The sequence below is a fragment of the Taudactylus pleione genome, unplaced genomic scaffold, assembly GCF_031769625.1.
Source record: "Taudactylus pleione unplaced genomic scaffold, aTauple2 ptg000228l, whole genome shotgun sequence".
Taxonomy (NCBI): Eukaryota; Metazoa; Chordata; class Amphibia; order Anura; family Myobatrachidae; genus Taudactylus; species Taudactylus pleione.
Window position 1 is genome coordinate 764,752 of NW_028284630.1, and position 25,450 is coordinate 790,201.

The 25,450-nt window shown below is 44.0% G+C and overlaps 1 protein-coding gene across 2 annotated transcripts in view; it reads right to left on the reverse strand.

Annotated features, from left to right (window-relative positions):
• The window catches only part of DPYD (dihydropyrimidine dehydrogenase), a 1,460,234-nt gene that overhangs the window by 239,860 nt on the left and 1,194,924 nt on the right, over positions 1-25,450 (reverse strand). For both annotated transcript variants that reach the window (XM_088479173.1, XM_088479172.1), the window contains one exon: positions 20,627-20,769. In XM_088479173.1, coding sequence (XP_088335299.1) covers positions 20,627-20,769 — 143 coding nt within the window. The remainder of the gene's footprint in view (positions 1-20,626; positions 20,770-25,450) is intronic.

Here is a 25,450-nt window from a genome sequence, read left to right on the forward strand (position 1 = left end):
AAAAAAATAATATATTTTCTGTGTTTGTGAATTGTGTGCGCAGTAGCCGCACGTGCATCAACAAAGTAGTGCCAAGCGTGCGCCTGTGTCATAAGTAAAGGGCCGGCTGGCTTGACCGTTAAAGGGTGCTGTAACCCCCGAAAGTACACTCCAGTCCAAACCAAAAAAAAATTATTTTCTGTGTTTGTGAAGTGTGTGCGCAGTAGCCGCACGTGCATCAACAAAGTAGTGCCAAGCGTGCGCCTGTGTCATAAGTAAAGGGCCGGCTGGCTTGACCGTTAAGGGTGCTGTAACCCCCGAAAGTACACTCCAGTCCAAACCAAAAAAAAAATTATTTTCTGTGTTTGTGAATTGTGTGCGCAGTAGCCGCACGTGCATCAACAAAGAAGTGCCAAGCGTGCGCCTGTGTCATAAGTAAAGGGCCAGCTGGCTTGACCGTTAAGGGTGCTGTAACCCCCGAAAGTACACTCCAGTCCAAACCAAAAAAAAAATTATTTTCTGTGTTTGTGAATTGTGTGCGCAGTAGCCGCACGTGCATCAACAAAGTAGTGCCAAGCGTGCGCCTGTGTCATAAGTAAAGGGCCGGCTGGCTTGACCGTTAAGGGTGCTGTAACCCCCGAAAGTACACTCCAGTCCAAACCAAAAAAAAAATTATTTTCTGTGTTTGTGAATTGTGTGCGCAGTAGCCGCACGTGCATCAACAAAGTAGAGCCAAGCGTGCGCCTGTGTCATAAGTAAAGGGCCGGATGGCTTGACCGTTAAAGGGTGCTGTAACCCCCAAAGTACACTCCAGTCCAAACCAAAAAAAAATTATTTTCTGTGTTTGTGAATTGTGTGCGCAGTAGCCGCACGTGCATCAACAAAGTAGTGCCAAGCGTGCGCCTGTGTCATAAGTAAAGGGCCGGCTGGCTTGACCGTTAAGGGTGCTGTAACCCCCGAAAGTACACTCCAGTCCAAACCCAAAAAAAATTATTTTCTGTGTTTGTGAATTGTGTGCGCAGTAGCCGCACGTGCATCAACAAAGTTGTGCCAAGAGTGCGCCTGTGTCATAAGTAAAGGGCCGGCTGGCTTGACCGTTAAAGGGTGCTGTAACCCACAAAGTACACTCCAGTCCAAACCAAAAAAAAAAAAATTTTCTGTGTTTGTGAATTGTGTGCGCAGTAGCCGCACGTGCATCAACAAAGTAGTGCCAAGCGTGCGCCTGTGTCATAAGTAAAGGGCCGGCTGGCTTGACCGTTAAAGGGTGCTGTAACCCCCAAAGTACACTCCAGTCCAAACCAAAAAAAATATTATTTTCTGTGTTTGTGAATTGTGTGCGCAGTAGCCGCACGTGCATCAACAAAGTAGTGCCAAGCGTGCGCCTGTGTCATAAGTAAAGGGCCGGCTGGCTTGACCGTTAAAGGGTGCTGTAACCCCCAAAGTACACTCCAGTCCAAACCAAAAAAAATATTATTTTCTGTGTTTGTGAATTGTGTGCGCAGTAGCCGCACGTGCATCAACAAAGTAGTGCCAAGCGTGCGCCTGTGTCATAAGTAAAGGGCCGGCTGGCTTGACCGTTAAAGGGTGCTGTAACCCCCAAAGTACACTCCAGTCCAAACCAAAAAAAAAATTATTTTCTGTGTTTGTGAATTGTGTGCGCAGTAGCCGCACGTGCATCAACAAAGTAGTGCCAAGCGTGCGCCTGTGTCATAAGTAAAGGGCCGGCTGGCTTGACCGTTAAAGGGTGCTGTAACCCCCGAAAGTACACTCCAGTCCAAACCAAAAAAAAATTATTTTCTGTGTTTGTGAATTGTGTGCGCAGTAGCCGCACGTGCATCAACAAAGTAGTGCCAAGCGTGCGCCTGTGTCATAAGTAAAGGGCCGGATGGCTTGACCGTTAAAGGGTGCTGTAACCCCCGAAAGTACACTCCAGTCCAAACCAAAAAAAAATTATTTTCTGTGTTTGTGAATTGTGTGCGCAGTAGCCGCACGTGCATCAACAAAGTAGTGCCAAGCGTGCGCCTGTGTCATAAGTAAAGGGCCGGCTGGCTTGACCGTTAAGGGTGCTGTAACCCCCGAAAGTACACTCCAGTCCAAACCAAAAAAAAATTATTTTCTGTGTTTGTGAATTGTGTGCGCAGTAGCCGCACGTGCATCAACAAAGTAGTGCCAAGAGTGCGCCTGTGTCATAAGTAAAGGGCCGGCTGGCTTGACCGTTAAAGGGTGCTGTAACCCACAAAGTACACTCCAGTCCAAACCAAAAAAAAAATTATTTTCTGTGTTTAGCCGCACGTATATATCAAATCGATATAACATAAATGGAGGACCAAACTTTCTCCGATAAAAATAAAATAGAGAAAGATCAAGAACCACTTCCTCCTAGTGCTGAAGCTGCTGCCACTAGTCATGACATAGACGATAACATGCCATCAACGTCGTCTGCCAAGGCCGATGCCCAATGTCATAGTAGAGGGCACATACAATCCCAAATGGCAAAGTTCAGGAAAATGACCTTGAAAAAGACATTTAAATCAGCTGAAGAGAAACGTAAACTTGCCAATATGCCATTTACGACACGGAGTGGCAAGGAACGGCTAAGGTCGATCCCTAGTATGTTCATGACTAGTGGTTCAGCTTCACATGACGATGGAAGCCCTCCTCCCACTAAAAAAATCAAAAGAGTTAAGCTGGCAAAAGCACAGCGAAGAACTGTGCTTTCTAAGAAGATATCACAAATCCCCAAGGAGAGTCCAAGTGTGGTGGTGGTTGCGATGCCTGACCTTCCCAGCACTGGACGTGAAGAGGTGGCTCTTTCCACCATTTGCACGCCCCCTGCAAGTGCTGAAAGGAGCACCCACAGTCCACTTGCTGATATGCAAATTGAAGATGTCACTGTTGAAGTACAACAGGATGAGGATACTGGTGTAGCTGGCGCTGAGGAGGAAGTTGGCGAGGAGGATTCTGATGGTGATGTGGTTTGTTTAAATCAGGCTCCGGGGGAGACAGTTGTTGTCCGTGGGATGAAAAAGCCCATCACGGTCATGCCTGGGCAGAAGACCAAACATTCCACCTCTTTGGTCTGGCAATATTTCTATCCAAATCCGGACAACAACTGTCTTGCCATATGTACCATATGTAAAGGTGAAATAAGTAGGGGTAGGGACGTCAACCACCTAGGAACATCCTCCCTTATACGGCACCTGCAGCGCGTTCATAAAAAGTTACTGTCAAGTTCAGAAACTTTGGCTAAGACCGTAAGCAGTCCAGGGACACCTAAATCCCGTTGTCCTGTTGTATCCAAGCGCCTGCAAACCACACCGTCAACTCCCTCCTCGTCAATTTCCTCCTTAGTCAGGATCGGAAGTAGTCCTGCAGGCCATGTCACTGGCATGACTGACTCTCCTATCCGGGATTCCTCTGGAGGATCCTGCATTGCTACGCCTACTGCTGCCGCTGCTGCTGTTGCTGCTGCTGGGAGTCGTTCATCATCCCAGAGAGGAAGTAGGAACACCACTACTTTTACTAAACAATTGACCCTCCAACAGTCCTTAGCGAGGAGGATGAAGTACGACAGCAGTCATCCTGAAGCAAAACGTATAACTGAGGCCTTGACTGCTATGTTGGTGTTAGACGTGCGTCCGGTATCCGCCATTAGTGCAGTGGGATTTAGACAATTGATGGAGGTAGTGTGTCCCCGGTTCCAAATCCCGTCTAGATTCCACTTCACTAGGCAGGCGATACCGAGACTGTACAGAAACGTCAGAAAAAGTGTCCTCAGTGTCCTGAAAAATGCCGTTGTACACAATGTCCATTTAACCACGGACATGTGGACAAGTGGAACAGGGCAGACTAAGGACTATATGACTGTGACAGCCCACTGGGTAGATGTATCACCTTACGCAGCAACAGCAGCAGCGTCACCAGTAGCAGCATCTCAGAAACGCCAGCTCGTTACAAGGCAGGCTACGCTGTGTATCACCGGTTTCAGTAAGAGGCACACCGCCGACAACCTCTTAGAGAAACTGAGGGAAATCATCGCCCAGTGGCTTACCCCACTTAGACTCTCCTGGGGATTTGTGATATCTGACAACGCCACCAATATTGTGCGGGCATTACATCTGGGCAAATTCCAGCACGTCCCATGTTTTGCTCACACAATAAACTTGGTGGTGCAGAATTTTCTGAAAAGCGACAGGGGCGTGCAGGAGACGCTTTGGGTGGCCCGAAAAATTTCTGGCCACTTTCGCCATTCAGCGACTGCGTGCCGAAGACTGGAGCGCCAGCAAACACTCTTGAACCTGCCCCGCCATCACCTGAAGCAAGAGGTTGTGACGCGGTGGAACTCAACCCTCTATATGCTTCAGAGGATGGAGGAGCAGCAAAAGGCCATACAAGCCTATACATCCACCTATGACATAGGCAAAGGAGGGGGTATGCACCTGACTCAAGCGCAGTGGAGAATGATTTCCGTGTTGTGCAAGGTTCTCCAGCCCTTCGAACTTGCCACACGTGAAGTCAGTTCAGACACAGCCAGCTTGAGTCAGGTCATTCCCCTCATCAGGCTTTTGCAGAAGCAGCTGGAGAAAGTGAAGGAGGAGCTAAGACGGAGCGATTCCGCTCGGCATGTGGGACTTGTGGATGAAACCCTTCATTCGCTTTGCCAGGATTCCAGGGTGGTCAATCTGTTGAAATCAGACCACTACATTTTGGCCACCGTGCTTGATCCTAGGTTTAAAGCCTATGTGGTGTCTCTCTGTCCGGCCGACACAAGCCTGCAGAGGTGCAAAGACCTGCTGGTGAACACACTGTCAGCTGAAGCGGAACGTGACACGTCAACGGCTCCTTCTTCATTTTCTCCCGCAACTGGGGCTGCCAGGAAAAAACTTAGGTATCCTAAGCAACCCGCTGGCGGTGATGCAGGGCAGGCAGGACCAAGTTTGGACATCTGGTCCGGACTGAAGGACCTGGCAACAATTTCTGACATGTCTACTGTCACTGCATATGATACTGTCACCATTGACAGAATGGTGGAGGATTACATCGGTGACAGCATCCAAGTAGGCATGTCAGACAGTCCATACCTGTACTGGCAGGAAAAAGAGGCAATTTGGAGGCCCCTGTACAAGCTGGCTCTATTTTACCTGAGTTGCCCCCCCTCCAGTGTGTACTCCGAAAGAGTGTTTAGTGCAGCCGGGAACCTTGTCAGCGAAAGGCGTAGGAGGTTGCTTCCACAGAATGTGGAGAAGATGATGTTCATCAAAATGAATTATCAGCTCTTCCAGGCAGACCAGCCTCCAGAAGGTACAGAGGGACCTGTGGTGGTGGATTCAAGTGGGGACGAGTTAATACTTTGTGAGGATGAGGATGTACACACTGAAGAGGGTGAGGAATCGGTGGATGAGGAGGATGAGGATGACATCTTGCCTCCGTAGAGCCAGTTTGTGCAGGGACACATTAATTGCCAGCTTGTTTTGTGGGGGCCCAAACGAACCAATCATTTCAGCCACAGTTGTGTGGCAGACCCTGGCGCTGAAATGATTGATTTGTTAAAGTGTGCATGTCCTGTTTATACAACATAAGGGTGGGTGGGAGGGCCCAAGGACAATTCCATCTTGCACTTCTTTTTTTTCTTTGCATTATGTACAGTTTGGGGCCTAGTTTTTCTAACTGCCATCCTGTCTGCCACTGCAGTGTCACTCCTAGATGGGTCACGTGTTTGTGCCGCCCACTCGTGTCGCTTAGCATAGTCATCCAGCTACCTCGGTGCAACCTTTTGGACATGAAAACACTATTGTGAGGTGTGAGGTGTTCAGAATAGACTGGAAATGAGTGGAAATTAAGGTTATTGAGGTTAATAATAGCATAGGAGCAGAGAAACCAACAAATTCTGTGATTTTAGCTGTTTTTATGCTTTTTAAAAAAAAAATACAGATCCAAAACACAAAACCCAGAACCCAAAACACGGAAGGGTGGTTTTGGCAAAACCAATCCAGATCCAAAACACGAAGAAAGATCCAGATCCAAAACCAAAACACAAAACACGAAAAGTGGCCGGTGCACACCCCTATTCTACAGTATGCCAAAGTGCAATATGCAGGTGCAAATTGTATCTTATTAAAAGTATTGGATGACAATTGATATCCGCCAGCTGGTGCAAAATACAACTGCTTTTCTGGAGTGGAATACCCATGGTTAAATGTCCTCTTTACCCTCAATCTAGTTTCAATAATCTTGCCCTATATAATGAAAACTAATTTCTGCACTACTCCACAAACCAAGGTACCCCTGTGCACCTTCTCCATATTCTGCTAGGTCATCCTTCCCCACTACTGTACTTGTGCAAACCACTGCTCCTCTGCAAACGTGCAAATCTAACCATGAAAATCTTCGTACCTCGGCAGAAATCTAGGCGCACAGTGAGTTCAATGCTGTCAGTGTGAATATTTAGCAAATTATAAATTACCTCCAGCACAATAAAATGAGGATGATAATAATATTGTTTCTACTCTACAGTAGCACCTAACTTGAAGTTAATGGTTGTAATGCAACCTTGTTTTTCTGTAACCTGTGGCATATAATTATTTAAATTGATTTTTGATTTTTAACACATTACTTGCTTGTCTATATGAAGAAAGACAGACGGGCACATGTTCTTTTACCCTTGTGACACAATACTGTACTTCTATGCGGGGCTAATTCCATTTCCATCATTGATTGTATATTAAAAACTCATTTTACAGACTCACTGTATTTCTTTCTTGTCTTCCTCGTCATGGCAGTGAACGACATAAAGTGGATCAGGCAGCGTGTTCTAATTGCAAAGTAATACTCTAGTGGACAAGCATTACCAACATATTATTGATCTGCAGTTAAATCTTAATGTATCTATGTACAAATATTACTTTCCTTTTATTCTCTTTATTACTTTCTCTGCCACATATTTTCCCTTTTAGATGTGCTTTAAAGTAATGACCTCAATTTTTTATTTCCTACAGAGAGAAAATGTCTGACTTGTAATTATGATCTTTAAAAGGCATCTAGATGCTACAAAGACCCTTCAAAAGATCAAAGAAATTATTGAGATTAAATTGTAATAAGGTAAGGCAGACAATTATATGTAGTACATAGAACAGGGATAAAGATGAAACATGGGATTCTTTTATTATTGTATTTTTACTGGGCAAAAAAATGTATATTCTCTATTTTTAATGATAAAGAAGCAGAGAGAATTGGGCTCTAACTGAGGCTACAACTTAAGTGCAAAACCAAGCAAGGTTTCTGGGATGTTCAAGGTTTTCCATTTTCCTGGTAACTGTCTGAAAAGTGTACTCGTTCTGATAAGTGCATAGCTTAATGCAAGGACATAGTTCAACACAAGGGATTAAGAAGCCAAGGTGTATCTATCTGTACTGTACAAGTTGTATGTAAAATTCTGTTTCAGTCCTGCACAGAGGTAGGAGATCTGTGAAGATTATAACAATGCAGATATACATTAGATAAAGACACCGATAAAGTACTAATTAAGTTTTATTATAATCCACCAAGCAAGGGCACATTTATAATGGGTGCAGGGTGTGCGGTGCACATGGGCCACTGGATCCAGGGGGGGCCTGCACCGCACACCCTGCGCCCTTCATTTTTTTATTTATATACTTACCTCTCTGATGTCCCACAGAATAGCGCAATAGAAAACACCTCGAGAATGGGCGCAATGGCCATTTTCCCAGCATTTTGCGCATGCGCAGTAGGAAATCACAGGGTAAATGTATTTGTACAGTTTGCAACCACACTGACCACCAATATGTGCTCCCCACTGCCCACCAATGTGTGCCCCCAGGTAATAAATGCATGACGCAGCCACCGCCCGCTGTATTGAGGTGGGCGGTGGCTGGGTCATGCATTTATTACCTGAGGGCACATATTGGTGGGCAATGGGAGCTTAATGCATGACCCAGCCACCGCCCGCCTTAATACAGCGGGCGGTGGCTGTGTCATGCATTTATTACCTGGGGGCACACATTGGTGGGCGGTGCGGAGAACATATTGGTGGTCAGTGTGGTTGCAAACTGTACAAATACTCACCAAATATACAACAAAACAAAAATCCAGTGTGCAGGCTCCCAAAGTGCGACTGACTTGCTCCATACACGATGCTGCACAAGATGGCGGCGATTCGGCGTGTCCAGGCCTTCTGTCAGTCAAATTCCGCATTGTGTGATGAATCGTACGATTCATCGTGAGGAAAAAAACCCTCACGATCGGCTTCCATCGTGTTCATGGTTGGCTAATCTGCCCTACAGCACGGCAGATCAGAAGATGCGATATATGACGAGCGGGGACGTGCATCGGCATCATGCTCGTGAGTATAAACTCACGATTTGTACTTTTTTGACCCGATTCGTCGTCACGATTCGTCGAAATCGGCCAAATCGTGTAAAATGTCGCTATATGTGTGGGCACCTTAAGGGCTTGATTCAGAGATGGATGGAGTTGCAGAGCCCCAATTCCATCCATCTCAAATGTAAATGCAGCAGGAGGTGTCTGTAGGAAACAGACACCTGCTTGCTGCATCTGTGATCCCAGCACTGCAACCGAGGTTGCAGCCTGGGATCACCAGCGCAACCATAGAGACCGATCCTCACGATGATTGCTCCTTTTGCCAGGCTGCGGAAGCTGAAGCTTACCACAGCCTGGCTGGGTCATGGAAGCTGTGAGGCCAGGAAATTTACGTCCACCGATGCAGACCCTGGCCTCATCCCTCCTGGAAAATGGGGGCGACATGCTCCTGTTTCCGGGAATGCAGGCCATCCACACACTGCCGCACTCCCAAAACGCTTCGGCCTGTCAATCAGTGAGAGTCTTAGGGGAACTCAGGGCCTGATTCAGACCCGCTCGCGAGCGCTGAGCGCTCGCAAGCGGGTCGAGGGTGCCCTAGTGCGCCAAGCTGTCACTCCGGGTCTCGCACCAAAGGGGGCGTGCTGTCGATGGTGAGTGACAGCACGCCCCCTTTGGTGGGCGTGCCAGGGGCGTGGCTGCCAGATGGAGGCGTTCCCATGGGAACGCCTACCGTCTGGGTCCGGCCCCACTGACATCACTAGTGATGTCAGTGGGAGTGATTTTGGCTGTGATAGAGCCAAAATCACTCCAGGGCTTGCGGTCACCGAGACCCTACCGCAGGGTCTCGTCGCAAGCCCGATGGTCGCGATGGTCTTGACCATCGCGACCATCATCATGGACGCTCGCATAAGCTGTGGGTGGTAGGAGGACGCACCAAAAAAACAAAATGCCCTGATTCAGAGCGGGCGCTCGTTCAGAGCGTCTGTGCGGTATCGCAGGACCCGTTCTGCCCGTACGCACACAACTCACCATCGGTGATGTGTGCTAACCATCGGGTTAGCGTTAATCTCTGAATCAGACCCTAAATGCTCAACCACACAAATACAGTACACGCACTAGAGCTATTTTTGTCAAACCAATTTACTGTACCTACTAATTGGTTTTTTAACTGTAAGATGGAACCTGAACAATCAGATGAAATCCTGTAATCACTGGGAGACTAAACAAACTTCACACAGACTGGCCAATAATTCTTCGATTTTAAATTCTTTAAAGGTTTTATTATAAATGTGTGCTCATTTCACCAATCCTAAAGAAACCTGAAAACGTATTTTAACCAAGTCCCTCGCACCAACTAGGGCCCATTTCTCTCCTCCCGTTTTCTTCAAAACTACTTCAGTGGTTTGTATACAAATACACTCTCCCTTCTTCACTAATGCAATTGGACATCCACTCCCAACTGTTCCTGCATTATCCCTACTTCTGCTATGTCCTCCTTTCCACTCCCATTATCAATTAGAGTCACACAAGGCTCTTTTCTCATTACTTTAACAGGTGTATCACTATTGTGTGTTTGAAGCTGTGCACAACAAGGCTTTGCTTCTGTTTTCTTACTGCAACAGTGTAGGGATGGCCATCGACCATCGATGATTCATAATCATCAATGGTTTATGGCTGATGTCAAATGTTTTTACCATCAATGGGGAAGAACCACATGGTTTCCCTCCATCGATGGAACAGCATAACTGAATATTATTTATTTTTCAAGGTGCCGGGACACAGAGTATAGCATCGCCCCTCCGATACCTGTGAAGCCCCACCCCAGGTTCTGATTGGCCTACAGGCCAGTCAGTTAAAGAACAGCGATGACCATCGGTTAGTGAAACCGTCGATGGTCATCCATTGCGTAGTTGGTTACCATCACTTGCTCTTTTGCTATCGATGGTAACCACATCAATAGCCATCCCTACAATAGTGTGCCTGATTCTGAGTTGGGAGAATGCGATGCAATCGGGAAACCGGCTGACATGATCCCGACAGCCGGTTTCCCGATTGCTTTATCCTGGTGCGGGTTAAATGACAGGCATCTATATCTTGACGCCTGTCATTTTCCCGACGCCGGGAGATAGGCGCCCGGCATCCCGATCGAAGGGATATCGGGCGCCGCGAGCGGACAGCCGCGGGGGGGAGCATTAGGTTTAGTGCACCTGGGGGGGACTTAGGGTTAGGCACTCCCCGGGAGGGTTAGGGTGAGGCTTGGGGGAGGGAGGGTTAGGGTTAGGCATCTCCGGGGGGGACTTAGGGTTAGGCACCCCCGGGGGGACTTAGGTTTAAGCAGTGGGGAAGGGGGGGTTAGGGTTAGGCACTTACAGGGGGGATTAGGGTTAGGAACATGGGGGGGAGGTTAGGGTTAGGCACCCCTAAGGAGGGTTAGGGTTAGGGGGGTTAGGTTAGGTTAGTATATACTTGAGGACAATCAGGATTTCCAGCGCCGTCAGGCTGCCGCTGCTGGGATCTGTCCATCTGTAGGGCTGCCGCTGCCGGGAATCGTACTGATTCCATGAGAATATATATATAAAAAAGGAAGTAACTTTGCTTCTGGGCAAACCATGTTGAACTGCAAGGGGTGCAAATACTTTTATTTTTTTTTAGCATGCAGGATAAATATTGGCTGCTTTTGCATGTAGCCCACAATGCTGGACAGCTTTATTTTTACCCAGCAATTAGATTTCAATTTGGACAAGCCTAGCGGCGTCACTCACATGCTTGACACCTGGTGCGGCCAGCCGGAGCGTGCAATGGGGCGTGGCCTTGCACCATGACACCACACCCCTTGGTGTGCCCTTCACCCCTCCATTCTCGACACACGCTCCGGCAGATGCTGGGGCAGCCCACAGCCTCTACCCTGCCGCTCTCTAAGCTGTAGCTGCTCGGTGACTCTATCCAACGGGGTGACATCAAAATAGCAGAGCTTTGGTGTCAAACCCGCAGATGGTGTCACCCAGTGTGGCCCGCACCCTCCTAGTGATGCCAGTGGACATGCCTCTCTCATATCTAAATATCTCTCCACATTTTAAATCCGCCCCACCTGCAGTGCAGCATGATTTTGACCAGGTGCAAAGTTCCAACTGAGATTCAGTCCAGCAAAATGTGCTAGTAAAATTTGTACTGTATTACTGCCAGTCACCAGTTTGCATAGAGCAACATGGGCTGGCTATTTTGCTGCTAGCCTACTGTCGCTCTGGTTTAATAAGAGTATAGTTATGATGGCTAAACAAACAGTGAGTATTAGCCAGACAAATGTTCTTACTCCACAGATAGCTCACATTGGCTGACACATTTTCTGCATGAAAAAAACACAGCACAGAAAAATACTGCCTCTGCTTCTAAGATCAACACAGTTTGTCTGCACATATTGGAAGATTTGAAATGTATGGCATGATAAAAATAAGCATAAATATTCCACTACTTTTCATATGAAAGCAGGAAATGTGAAAGGTTTAGGAATGAAAACTTACATATACCAACTGGTTTGCATATTGCAATTAACAACATTTAAACTAATGTTGTGTCACCCAGACCTTTTTGTTGCAGTATGTTAGATCTCAGCACAGTAATTAACTTTTGCATAATAAATACATACTACATTAATTACAATCCCCAAAAGGAGTATGTGTGAGTTGTAGCTATTATGCATTGCCTCCTATTTTCCAAGTAGGCATTAACCCTTTAACCATTAAATTACAGTTAAGTACTACCCGTAAATACACAGCCCAGTCAATTGTAAGTACAGTAAAATACAACATTGTTATTTTAGGATTAAGGTTATATATATATATATATATATATATATATAAATATATATATATATACACACAGTATTTAATATAAGTATATTATTTACAAAGAAATCATCACTTTATCTTCATGCAAAGGGCTTACAATGTTGCACAGTAATGTAGCATTGTTGCAAGAAGGCATGGAACACAAATATTGGGCCTGATTCAGAGCCGTTCGCTATTTGCGGTCGTTCGTTCAAAAACAAGGGGTGGCTATTCAAATGATCCGTTCGCAAATTGCAGTCTGTTCACACCTCTAAGTCTGAACGAGCGTGCAAAACATACGCTCGTTTATTTTTTAAAAACGCCCCCTGGCCGCTCGCACCATACGTCATGTCCGCTATTTATTAGATTCATCGAGTACATCGACCAGCGTATGAACTGCTCGCTATTCTTGTGGTTGGTGTTTGCTACCACAAATTTGCGATCAGTTCTGGCTATAAAATAACCCAGTGACGTGGTCAATGACGCTGCTGTATTAATTATGCACACCCATAAAACGCCCGTTTTGACCTTTAAGCACGCCTGCGTTCGGATCTCCACTCCCCATTTTCAAGCACCTTCCCCTGTTACCACCCACATACGCCTCATTCTGTCACTCAAAATAGCAGGCACTCGCTATATAGCGTACAAACGATTTTTGGCCGCACTGACTGGTTCGCGCATGCGTACTAAAAACCGTACGCATGCGCAGATGTGAAAACATCGCTCGGAACGAGCGTACTGCCGCTAACGAGCGGCTCTGAATGAGGGCCATTGTTTTCTAGGCAATATTATTTTAGTAAATAGGGAGAGTAGGGAATGGTGAGAACACTCCATGTTTCAAGTAGATTCGTTGGAAAACTTGAACAAATTCTTAATTTTCTGTCAGAAGAAAGCTTATCAATGTATTATTAATAGGGAGGACATGAATAACAAACTGTGGAGTTATGTTCTAAATTATGTAAATAAATAGACCAATAAATAATATTAATATACTCTATAAATAGTTTACAGCTGTGTTAATAATATGTCACTCGGTCTTGTGCCTTTGAAAAGTCACAGTTTGCCGAGGCAGATATGCTGGTGAGCAGCCAGTGTTTGATCAACCATGAGGTTAAATAGGTTGCAGCTTGGGCGCCAGGACTTGAAAGGGGGGTGCTATGCAGTTGGTAGCCGTGCAATAAAATGAAGACCTAATTTATTAAATGCTGGAGGCTGCACAGCTTAATTGTTAGTTATCTGACCGCCCCAAAGAGGTTTGGAGGGAAAAGTTCTTAGAGTAACTTTATACAAGGTTCTGGTGATGTGACCAGGGCCTGTTTCAAAGGAGGAGGATGCAATGCCAATGTTTTAGCAGTTGGCCAATGTTTTTTCTACTGCTCATGCGTCTGAGTCGCACTTTTGTCCAGGAATGATGATGTTCGTCCATGTAAGATGACGTTTAGCCTCTTTCTGAGTTCCGTTTTTTTGGAGGGAAAAATCCGAACTCCACGTGCAAACTCGAACCTATCCGAGCCTGCACATCCCTAAAAAAAATTAGCTATCAGACTAAGGGGTTTATGTACTAAGCAGTGTTAGGAGACAGAGTGAAAAGTGATAAGTGATAAGGTGCCAGCCAATCAGCTCCCAACTGTCATCTCACAGGCTGTGTTTGAAAAATGACAGTTGGGAGCTGATTGGCTGGCACCTTATCACTTTTCACGCTGTCTCCTAACACTGCTTAGCAAATAGACCTCTAAGGGGTCTATTCACTAAGCCTTGGATGGAGAAAGTCAATGGAGACAAGGTACCAGCCAACCAGCTCCTAACTGTAATTTTTCAAACTCAGCCTGTGACATGGCAGTTAGGAGCTGATTGGCTGGTACTTTATCTCCATTGACTTTTTCTGCATCCAAGGCTTAGTAAAATTTGTTTTCTTTAAACTGCCTGATTATCATCTCATATTCTCCCTATAATGCTCATCTTCATGTTTTGGGGTAAAAGGTAAAAAAGTTCCCTAACCCCTGTATTAGCATCTAGCCATCATCTGGTACCCTTAAAAAGGGGATTACCTTATTTTCAATATTTAATGGTCCATAGATTATGTAATTACCCAGTGGATGAACAACAAAAAATGGATAAGAAGACAGATTAATTTTTACATAGAGGGTACTCATACAAATTGTTGAAAGAAGCTACAGCTAAGGCTCTTGCTATGCCAAGATCTAGAACACTTACCTCTTAACTTCTCGCAAAACAAAAGACAATTCTCTAGTTTGGGTTAATAACTACTGTTCATCCATTAATTGGACACAGACTGCTAAACGTAATTGTTCCCTGGTTAATTCTGATGTAGGTAAAGTTATAATGACACAGGCCCTGATTTAGAGATTTACTGTAATGCAATTGCAACTGCATTCTCTCACGGATAGCAGTTGCTAAATATGCTAATGCCTAATCAAGCATAGGGATGCCCACTGCTGCCTTCTCATATTCATCCTACGATGTAATACAGCGGAAACATCGGTAACATCGATGCAGATCGGGCAGCCATGCAGCATAAGCAGCAAGTCTGACCAGCCACAAACACTGCAGCTCTTATGACACACAGAGAGCTCTCATGCTGCAAAGGAGATCGCAATGGCTAATATATGCACGCCTATGAAACGAAGTTTAAACAATCAGACATGCCTGCATTTGCCTAGCCAGCCCCTTTACCCCCCCCCCCTCCTCCCCAGTCACTGGCCACCTGTCACTCACTTTGCGAACGGATCCTCTGTGTGGGCTTAATCACAAAACAATCGCTGTGCTCGCTCGACCTTTGTAAGTAGTGGCATTAAGTACATCATCTCTAAATCAGGCCCAGAATTTGCTGCTAATTAACTCATCAGGTAAAACCCCAACCCCATCACTAGACAAATGGTCAGGATGCGGGAGAGTGGCATCCCTGTGCGAGAGTCATGGAGAGCTCCCCAAAATGTGTGAGTTTCCAATTCCTAGACAATCTGGAAATATAGGAAAGTATGCCATATAGGCTTATTTTAGTTTATACTATAAATATCAAAAGTATTTTTTTTTAAATTCTTATTATTTATGTGTATATGTACAGCATGCTGACTATGACTTATTGTTTCTGAACTTGCTTAAGTCTAAATTTTAAATTTGTCACTTATAAGACACACTGGACGTCATTTACAAACAGTGATATTATCTTTAATTTGCCTAAGTGCACCTAGATTTCCGACAGAGGGCATAGTGTTAGGAAACAAGATGGCAGTGACTGTACTGTATAGGAGCAAAAAACACCAGACAATAGCAGGAGTTGTAAGCAGTGGTGGATTTTACCTAGGGGCTGCAGGACTGCAGCCACCCCCAGTAAAATCCACCACCAGCAAGCACTGCCTAAGCTAACAGCAGTGGTAGTGACTTCTCATTGGAAGCACTACCCTGCTGATCACAATGAGACAGGCAGTCCCAGGGGGAGGTGTTTTCTCCCTCTGGGACTGCAAGTGCGGACTGCAATAGCAGAGAGAGAAGCCACTCCCCTTTTATAATAGCAGCCCTATCTGACTCATAGGGGTTGCAGCTAATGCAACCCCTAAAAGCCAGACTGTTTGCTAGCCTAGCAACAGCTCCGGGCTTTAGCCACTTCCCTGATTTAGGCCATGCCCTGCAAACGCCTGCTGTAAGCCCCACCTCCTGGTGAAATCAGCTGTCAATCACCAGGATGGAAATGGAGGAGAGGGAAGATGTGCATTGCAGACAGGTAAGGAGCCACCGCTGGTTGGAAGTATTTTGTGCGTTCCTCGGAAAGTATGGAGTAGGTGTGTATTTGCGCCTAGATTTGCATGGCATTGCAGAAATAAGATATCACTTTGAGTAGCATGATTATGGAAATGAGGGATGGAGATATCACATTTTTAAAAGAGTTCGTTACTGTGCATGATATGGCACAAACAGGGCTGGAATACTACTTTGCAAAATTTGGAATACAGGCCGAATTCCTGCAGGCTCTCTATGCATGTGCAGGACCTGTTCTGCAAATGTGCAGAACGGGTCCTGTGTTATTGCATGCAGCCCCTGCTATGCCTCTGTCAGATTGCCAAAAGTGGTGGTATTTAAGGGGCGGTGCAGGGGCAGGGATGGCTGGCGTTCCCAGAAATGGAGGTGCATCGGCCCCGTTTTCCGGGAGTGGCAAGGCCGGGGGCTACGTCCATGGACACAGTTTCCTGGCCTCACAAACAGGGCCAGCCTGAGTAAGCTGGTCGCGATGGTGATCCCAGCCTGCAACCTCGGTCACAGTGCTGGGATGGCAAATGCAGAACAGGGTGTCATACACCTCCTGCTACATTTGCATATTAGCAAGGACGGAATTGCAAAGCTGCTTGCGTGCAGCTTTGCAATTCCATCCTAAGCTGAATCACCCCCCAAGTGCATATCATAACTGAGGTTCAATTGGTGTATAGATAGGTGTATAAATAGCATCCACGCTATATTTACTTTAAGACAGTGGTAGATTTAATGCTGCCCATCACACTAATGAAATGCTTACACTTTATTAAGCATTTAGCATGTCCATAAACGACACCTTGGGGGAGATATTATTTCAAGCAATTATGGAAATAAGTTATAATGACCTGGTTAAATATGCACTGTATGCATTGCATGTCACATTAAACCCTATGATAATCAGTGCTTATTGCCTCATTATAATCTCTAGAGGTATGTATTAAGCTGCAGTAGAGTGCAACAAACAAAGATAAGCTGTAATCATCATCAAGAAATATTTATCTCCTGCACAAGGGGTGGGTGCTTCTTGGTATGTGCTTAGTGTTACGTTATAGTAGAAGTCACAATGTGTGAGAATGAATGCAAGTTATTGTGTTATTATCAGAGCAGAGAAATGGGCATGATGTAATGTGACTGTTTCAAATATTAACATTTTTTAGCTTCTTTTGCTTTCCTTGCAGGTTTACATTTCCCATACAGTCATAAGAAGCCATAAGTCTAAATTTGATTTATTGTAAGGGTCCACAGTAGCGGAAAAGAGGTATTGTACAGGTATTTTATGTTCACATGATAAAATGCCAGCCATTTACAGTATATGGATGTGCATTGAAAGATCTACATTAAAAAGGTAGACAATGTCTAGATAGACACCAGATGTTAAACAGTCAATAGGTCAACAGGGACAAAAGGTAGACACACTAAAGGTCGACATGTAAGAAGGTCAACAGGTACAAATGGTCAACAGGGTCAAAAGGTTGACACAAACATGGTCGACACAAAAATGGTCGACACATGTGTTTTATTTTCTAATCCTAATCTTCACCCTAACCCTCCCCTTGGTGCCTAACCCTAACCCTCTCACCTGGTACCTAACCCTAACCGTCAGAGTAGGTGCCTGACTCTAACCATCCCTTCTAGTGCCTAACCCTCTGGTAAGTGCCTAACCCTCCTTCTTGATGCCTAACCCTAACTGTTGGGGTAAGTGCCTAATCATAACCACCGGGGTAAGTGCCTAACCCTAACCCAGGTGTTGACCATTTTGGTGTCGACCAGTTTCATGTCGACCCTTTGGCCATGTCGACCATTTGCACATGTCGACTTTATTACATGTCGATCTTTATTGTGTCGACACTTTGCCCCTGTACATTTTTGTCCCTATCAACCTATTGACTGTCTTACATCTGGTGTCTATCTAGACATTGTCTAACTTTTTACTGTGGATCTTTAGACCGGATCCCATTTATATGACCAGAGTCATGCTTCTTCAACATGCTTGTCTTCATTTGGACCATTTTAATGAAGAGGCTAAATTTTACCTTAAGGTTAGATCAAGTTATCAATCTGATCCCTATATCTGAGCTGTACCCATAATCCAAAAATGAGCGCTACAACTTCAGTATTAATTAAAACTGTTCTGACCATGCCTTCATCACTCTAAGGGGAAAATGTATCAAGCCTCCTAAGGAGTGGGCAAGTGGAGAAATTGCTGTATCAGTACTTAAGCTTCTAGCTAGCATTTTGCAGGTACATTCTATAATATAATATAATAAAATATAATATAATATGTAACTTCTCCACCTGTCCCTTTCTAGATGCCGCCTGTTGCCTATCACTGCTTTAGGATGTTTGATATATCTACCACTAAATATTGATGTAAACAATCATCATTATTACTGTTATTTAGCACTGTTTTGCTACCAAAATAGTAGAGATGTGCGCGGAGTCCCATGTTTGGTTTTGGCAAAACCACCTTCAAGTGTTCTGGTTCAGATTTGGTTTTGGTTCAGTTTTGGATCCCTTAAAAAATCAATGAAATCGATAAAAAAAAATCTTTAAATATCGATAAAACAGCTACAGTATCTTGGACCTGTTTACATGCAATCCAAAACTGAAGTTCGTTTTCTAAATCTGAGTTCTGAACTGACTGCACAACAGAACCAGCACTCGGTTTGACTCAGAACCCTAAAGTGATTCCGAACTAGGACTCAATTCGACTTGGAACCCCTAAGTTCTGCTGTGTTCGTATTTTAGGAAAACAAACTGCTTATCTCTACAAAATATGTTAAGGAATGCCAGGAGGGGAAGGAGGGTATGTGTTCTGGGGAAGGAAGGGGGGTAACAGCGGGCTGTGTGCCATAGTCTGTTGTTTTTATTTCATAAATAGGCCCCATAGTGTTTCCATTTTTATTTTTTTGCCTGCCCACAGGGAAATGTAATTCTTGAAATGCCTTTACATTGGATAAAATTACCTTTTCAGTTTTTAATTTTTGTTTTCTATACTTAGTTTGACAGGGAATTTATCCAGAAAATAAAGAGGTAGACAATTTTAAAGTGGCTAAACACTTTCTCGGTGTCTTCCTGTCAGTAGCAGTCCAGTGACTATTCATTCTAAAACTTATCCTGAGAGGCAGAGACCAGGGACCAGTAATGAAATCTGCTGGAAGGCACTCATGACTTGTGATAGAGACTCCATGCTGGGATGTTTGAAGGCAGGCTGTTTAAAAGGAGGAGCATCCACCCCTAACACAGCACAGTCTAATTCTTCCTCCCTCCCTCCTCATATAACATGGCTGCAGCCTGCCACCTACTCCCATCAGAGGACTAGTGGCAGAATGGAGGGCTCTCTATAATGGAACCCCAAAGTCTTGCTAACACTTTCCCGCTCTGCTTAATCAGCTTTGGCTTAAGCCAGTTTAGAGGTTCTATTGTTGATTACTGCAAATACAGCTTCTGGAACAACCTTTCATTTCATTCCCCGAGGAAATTTGTACTGCTTTTATTTTATTACAGTATTTTTGAGTGTAAACCAACTTTGTTAAAAACACAAATATACAAAATGTACACATAATCTAGTATGTGTTTGTGTGCAAGCCCAGTTATGCAAACAAATTCCCCATCAATACAAATCAAATATGAATTTTTAGAAGAATGAAACTCATAAATGGGCGTTAGAGAACTACTAGGTAGAGGAAACCTGGTCTGTTGCACAAGCAGTAGATTACTTCTTCATAAGGATGTAGTTTCTGAACTTCCAGTGAGAAGGTAGACATGGTCATTAGGTCGACAATCAATATACAGACATGTATGTAGGTCAATATGTTTAAAATGTTGATACATCCAAAATGTCGGCATTAAAAATGTCTACACCAAAATGTCAATTTTTTTGTTATTGTTTTATCCTAACCCTAACAATCAACAAAAAAACTAAATGTAGACGTGGGGTTTCACAATGGCGAAGCTCAGAAATAAAAGGAAGGGGAGGTGGTGGAAAAGATGAATGACAATAATACATTAACACTGTATACTATAAAATTATTTAAAAAAAATCACTTTCCTTTTATATTATGTAGATCTCCTTATGATGAATTCATATGCATGAAATTAATTCATCATAAGAAGATCTACATAATATATAAGGAAGTGACCACCATTTGTAACACCATTTGTGAAACACCATCTCTACATTTAATTGATGCTTTGTCTCTTGTGGGTAGAACCTAATTTGTGTTTCTCAGGCTGCCTCTCTTCCCTCCCCCACCCAGGCACGCTAAGAGAATACCACCATTTTAGATTTCAAACCAAAAAAATATGTTGATATTCCGAATGTGTTGACATTTTAACCATGTTGACCTAAATGCATGTCTACATATTGATTGGCAAACTAATTACCATTCTAATTAACATTCTGAGTGCTGACAAGGCGACCGGATAACCTACATAACCAGATATAGTAATAAATAAACAATATGTATGCAACTTGTGATTTTTTAAATCTCGAAGACCCACAGCAGTCCATTTCATTTTTATGTATTCTAGTGATTGGACCCACAACATGACTAATGGAAGCACTAATTAATACAAGAACACCTTTAGCTATGTGACTCTCCATTTCTTAAGGACATAATTACATTTACCTATTTATATTTCCTACAAATAACTTTAGAAATATCTACAGCAAAACAGTGTCACATAATGTTTTAGTAATAAACCATTAATCTTACCTGTAATACCGACGCACCACTGTGAAGAAACTGCAAACCACTCTCTGCTGAATCAATTCCACCAGTAGCTAAAATAGGAAACCCCGGAATGGCACGAGCAATTGCAGAAACTGCCCTCAGAGCAATTGGTCTGATCGCATTCCCTTAAAAAAGAAACAAAATATTTCATAAGTTACTCACAAAGAAACAAAAACCAAATATATCAGCCAATACTTAACCAAAGGCTTAACTCAGGGCGTGTCTATTTAGAGGCCCCATCAGAAAACAGAATCAAACATGGGCATTGATGTATCAAGCAGTGAAAAGAAAGGGGAAGTGAACCAATGGAGAAGATGTCCATAGCAACCTATAAGCTTTGAGGTAGCATTTATCAAGTACATTCTATAAAATGATAGGTAGAAGCCAATTGGTTGCTATGGGCAACTTCTATGCTGGTCTTCTCCACTCCTTACACTGCTTGGTACTTCAACCCCATGCTTTCTTCTGAGGCAGTATTGACCATCTTGCTGTCTAGAGATTAAGTGAACAATGATGACCTTAGGCGACCAGGGGTGAAATTCATAAAACTTAACCAAATGGAAAAACCCCCCACAAATTAATGCCTAAATAACAACTTCTAATAACGCCAGCTTGCTTTAACTTGGTTAGTGCTGTGTCTCCAACAGTGATTGCAATATTGGGCTTGATTCAGAGACATTCACTATGCCAATGTTTTCACAAATGGGCGATTTGTTTTCTACTGCGAATGCATAGAAGTCACACTGCGCATGTGCCGTATTAGTCCAGGGAAGGTGGTCACATTGAGGATTAATTTGCAAAGTGACTGACAGGTAGGGAATGCTTGTTTGTGGCAATGGGGGGTGGCAGCTCAAATGCAAGAGCGTTGCGACCATTTCAGGGGTGTTCCACAGTTTGCAACCGGGATCCCATGTAAGTAAAGATTGGTCTGGCATCTTTCTTCCAACAGCCATTCTGCACAACCATAGGGTTACTCAGATGATCGATGATTTACCAATATGTGGCGGATCTGAGGAGCCGACTGTAGGCGCCTCGATAAAAATCCAGACGGCTGCTACATTTACTTATTTTCGTACATCCGTTGCATATGAGATCAAGGTGGCATCAGCGTTTGCATCCATCTCTGAAGCAGGCCATCAAGTAGGAGGAGTAAATCAGCACTAGTATCTAGAAGACTGGAGTAAAAATGTGAGCAATATGTTCATTTGCATCTAGAAATAGAAAAAGGAGAATTTGGGGGATTCATATATCTCTAATTAAGAAATTCTCTCTTTTAATCTTTTTAAAAAATAATTTCTGGAGTTTAGAAGAATGAGTGAAATCTTTAAAACTCTTCCAAAATATATTTGACTCAGTCCACATTTAGAGCCTGGTACTGAGTTGGATGCAAGAGTAATGTGGATAGATCTCATGGATTTCAGCATTATGCGCATGTGCCAAAAAGATAGAAACTTGGATCTGTGCATGCACCAGGTCAGGCATATGCACACGGACGGAGATTGCTTGTGTGTATGAATTGATCCACCCATAGACGGACCACACTTTCTTTGAAATGGGTGTTTCTAGGCAGTAACTGGGCGGCAACCATGCAGACACACAGAACTGTTGCGTCTCATAGGAGTGTCATGGCCATGTAAACCAGCTTCTGTGCTCGATCAGAGTGTATGGACAGGTATTTACGAGAATATCGACATCGCATGCCTGAGAATCAGGCCTTACTGTAAGTCAATTATAAATCAGTTATGGAAAATATACAGTACTGTCACCATATGTTTTCTCTAGGTTACTAAGTTCAATTGGCAGGCATAGCAAATTTGTATTTATTATATTTCCATTAGTGATATATTTAATGTTGCAGCTAACTTCATGTTTTTTGTTCTTCGTGGAGAATGACCCTGGGTCATACCAAAGTTGGGCATTCTTCAGTATTTGTAAAGTAAATATACATATTCCCATTTCAAAATATGACCATATCTAGATATATGTGTAGCTTAGACTTACGGACTCTTATGTTAAAGGAGGCAAAATAGGGGTAGACAAATGTAAGTTAAGTACAGTCTATAAACAAATGGATGCATCACCAGATATCCTACTCAGAAGACATATCTGGTATTGGAGGGCTTATATAACAATATGTGATTATGTTGATAACAATTGCAGCACTATCTACGGTAGCTGCTTCTGATTGGCTCCTTGCATATTGACTCCTACTGCTGAGAATAGTTCACTCATTAGCATATCAAGTTGTGGTCACCTACTCTGATTATTTTTTAGTGATTTCCATTCTGACAACTGCTGGAAAGAAACTTTGCATTGAATTCATAAAGTATTAAAAGGATTATGCGTAATGGTGCTTTTTTTTATTTAATATAATTTTATATAGAAAATGTGACTTTCACTTGTATTAATGACAATTGGGCTCTATTTACTACAATCCGCATATTGAATGCGGATTGTAGTGTGATATTACCGAGTGAATTCGCATTGCGAATTCAGGCAATATCACAGGGATTTACTATAAATCCCTTGCAGGGACAGAGCTTGCGATAAAGCTCTGTCCCTGCGGATCCCATCTGCACTCTAGTTGCGGTATTTTCGGAAAAAATACCGTGACTAAGAGCCCGCGCATGCGCCGACCGGCCACCGCTACTACCCCCCACCGATGCTAAGCCCCACCCCCCGGCACTAAGCCCCACCCCCCACAATCGCGGACCCCCGCGACCCCCCCTCCCGCGACCCCCCCCTCCCTTCATTACACTTACCTGCATCCTCCTGGCCTCCGGTGATCTTCTCCGGGCTTCCCGATCAGGTGATCTCCCATACTGCACTGGGGCCCGATCACCTGATGACCGGGCCCCAGTGTACTATGGGAGACCAGCTGACCGGAGAGGAGCCATCACCGGAGGCCCGATCACCGGTCCCTGGATTCAGGTAAGTAAAAAAAAAATGTTTCATTTTTTTTTTCTTTTTTTTACAGTAATCAGCTTGCGGTCTGCTTAGACCACATAGCTGATTACTGGTACCGGCTCCCGCCTCTGCTCTCCCCGTTAGAGCAGAGTGGGAGCCCGGTAACCGGGGGAGACCCTGGATAACGCCACCTCCAGGTGGCGTTATTATCACAGGGCTTCCCCCGGTATTTTTTTACAATTTATTTTTAGTAACTGTGGTCGGATCACATTTCCCATTACAATTATGGGAAATGCGATCTACTTTACTAAAAATAAGTGATACTGGGGGTTGGAGTAGAATTTTACTAATTCTACTCCAATTGCCCTATAATAACTACAGGTGAAACTAAAATAATGTGAAAAGGGTGTGAAAACACCCTTTTTCACTTTATTTTAGTAAAAATAATGTTAATAAATAGAGCCCAATGTCACTTCACTACTCTCTCTCTACACAATCTAACAAGATATTTCCTCACAACAAATCCTGCACTCTTCAACAACCTCCTTCTACATCCCCTATCTACCCTCAGTACTATCTCTCCAGTATGCTTATAATTACATCCGATAACCTGCCCCCTCATCCCGATCCCCTATCTAACTGAAAGCCCACCTTTTCAGCCTGTGTTTGTAGACTGGCATATTACCATCCACCTTTCAACATGCTCATATCTTGAAATCTAAAGAAACCATCTCTTGACCCAGCATCTCTATCCAACCAACATGCTAATCTTCTTTGCCTCCAAGATACTTGACCGACAACCACCAATTTCCCATTCTCTCCTCTATTTCTCACCTCTCTACTATCAGGCTTCCGTCCCCAACTTTCCACAGAGACTGCACTCCCAAAAGTTATAATTTTACCATACTCTCCCTCCTGTACCTCTTTGCTGCTTTCAACACTGTTCAATCTACTCTTAATCTACACATGCTTCACTCCATTGGCATTCAAGACACAGTTCTATCCAGGTTCACTTCTTACCAATTAAACAGCTTCTTTAGTATCTCTACCTTTAGCACTTCATCATCTCCACCCTCGCTATCTGTTGGAGTCCAACAAGGCTCTACTATTGGCCCGCTGCTTTCTCACTCTGCAACTCTTTTATCTTGGGGAATGACTTTAATTCACTAAGCCTACCCCTCCTCCCATGATTTTTCCCATTCTATATTATCTAATTTAACCACCAGTCTCTCAGCTATCTGTACATTGTTGCCCCTATGCTACCTAAAGTTCAACATGTCCAAAACACAGCTCATCATTTTTCCTCTGTCCAAAGTTACCACTTCCCCTCAACTCTCCCTCACCATCAAACAAAACAAAAAATGTCCTCAGTCTCCCAAGCCCACTGCTTTCATGTCAAACTCCCCTTTTCTGATTTACTCCTCACATCCAGTCTCACTGCTAGTCCTGTCACCCCCACCTTAGATATACTGTAATACCGTAATATGCCCTTTTCTTACCTAAGGTGCATCCTGAGCTCTTGCCTACTCTCTCAACATCTCTTTCGGTGCCCTACTATGTGACCTTTTCCTTACTAATCTGACCCTGATTTAATCCATCTAAAATACTGCAGCAAATCTAATCATCCCTTTGCTGGCTTTGACTCATGTGTCATCCAGATTCTTACCTCCAAAGCCCTCTAAAGCCCTACATCTAAAATCTCATATCAGACCTACATACTCTGACCTGAGCCTTGCCTAACCACCTCTTGTTTCTGCCTTCAAGACATCTTTCAATGCCAGTCTCCACTCATGGCATTCACTATCATGCCCGATCAGACTCTCCCACAGCCTTCAAGTATTTCAGTGCTCATTGAAAATTAATTTATTATACACCAGAGGTTCCCAAACGTGGTCCTCA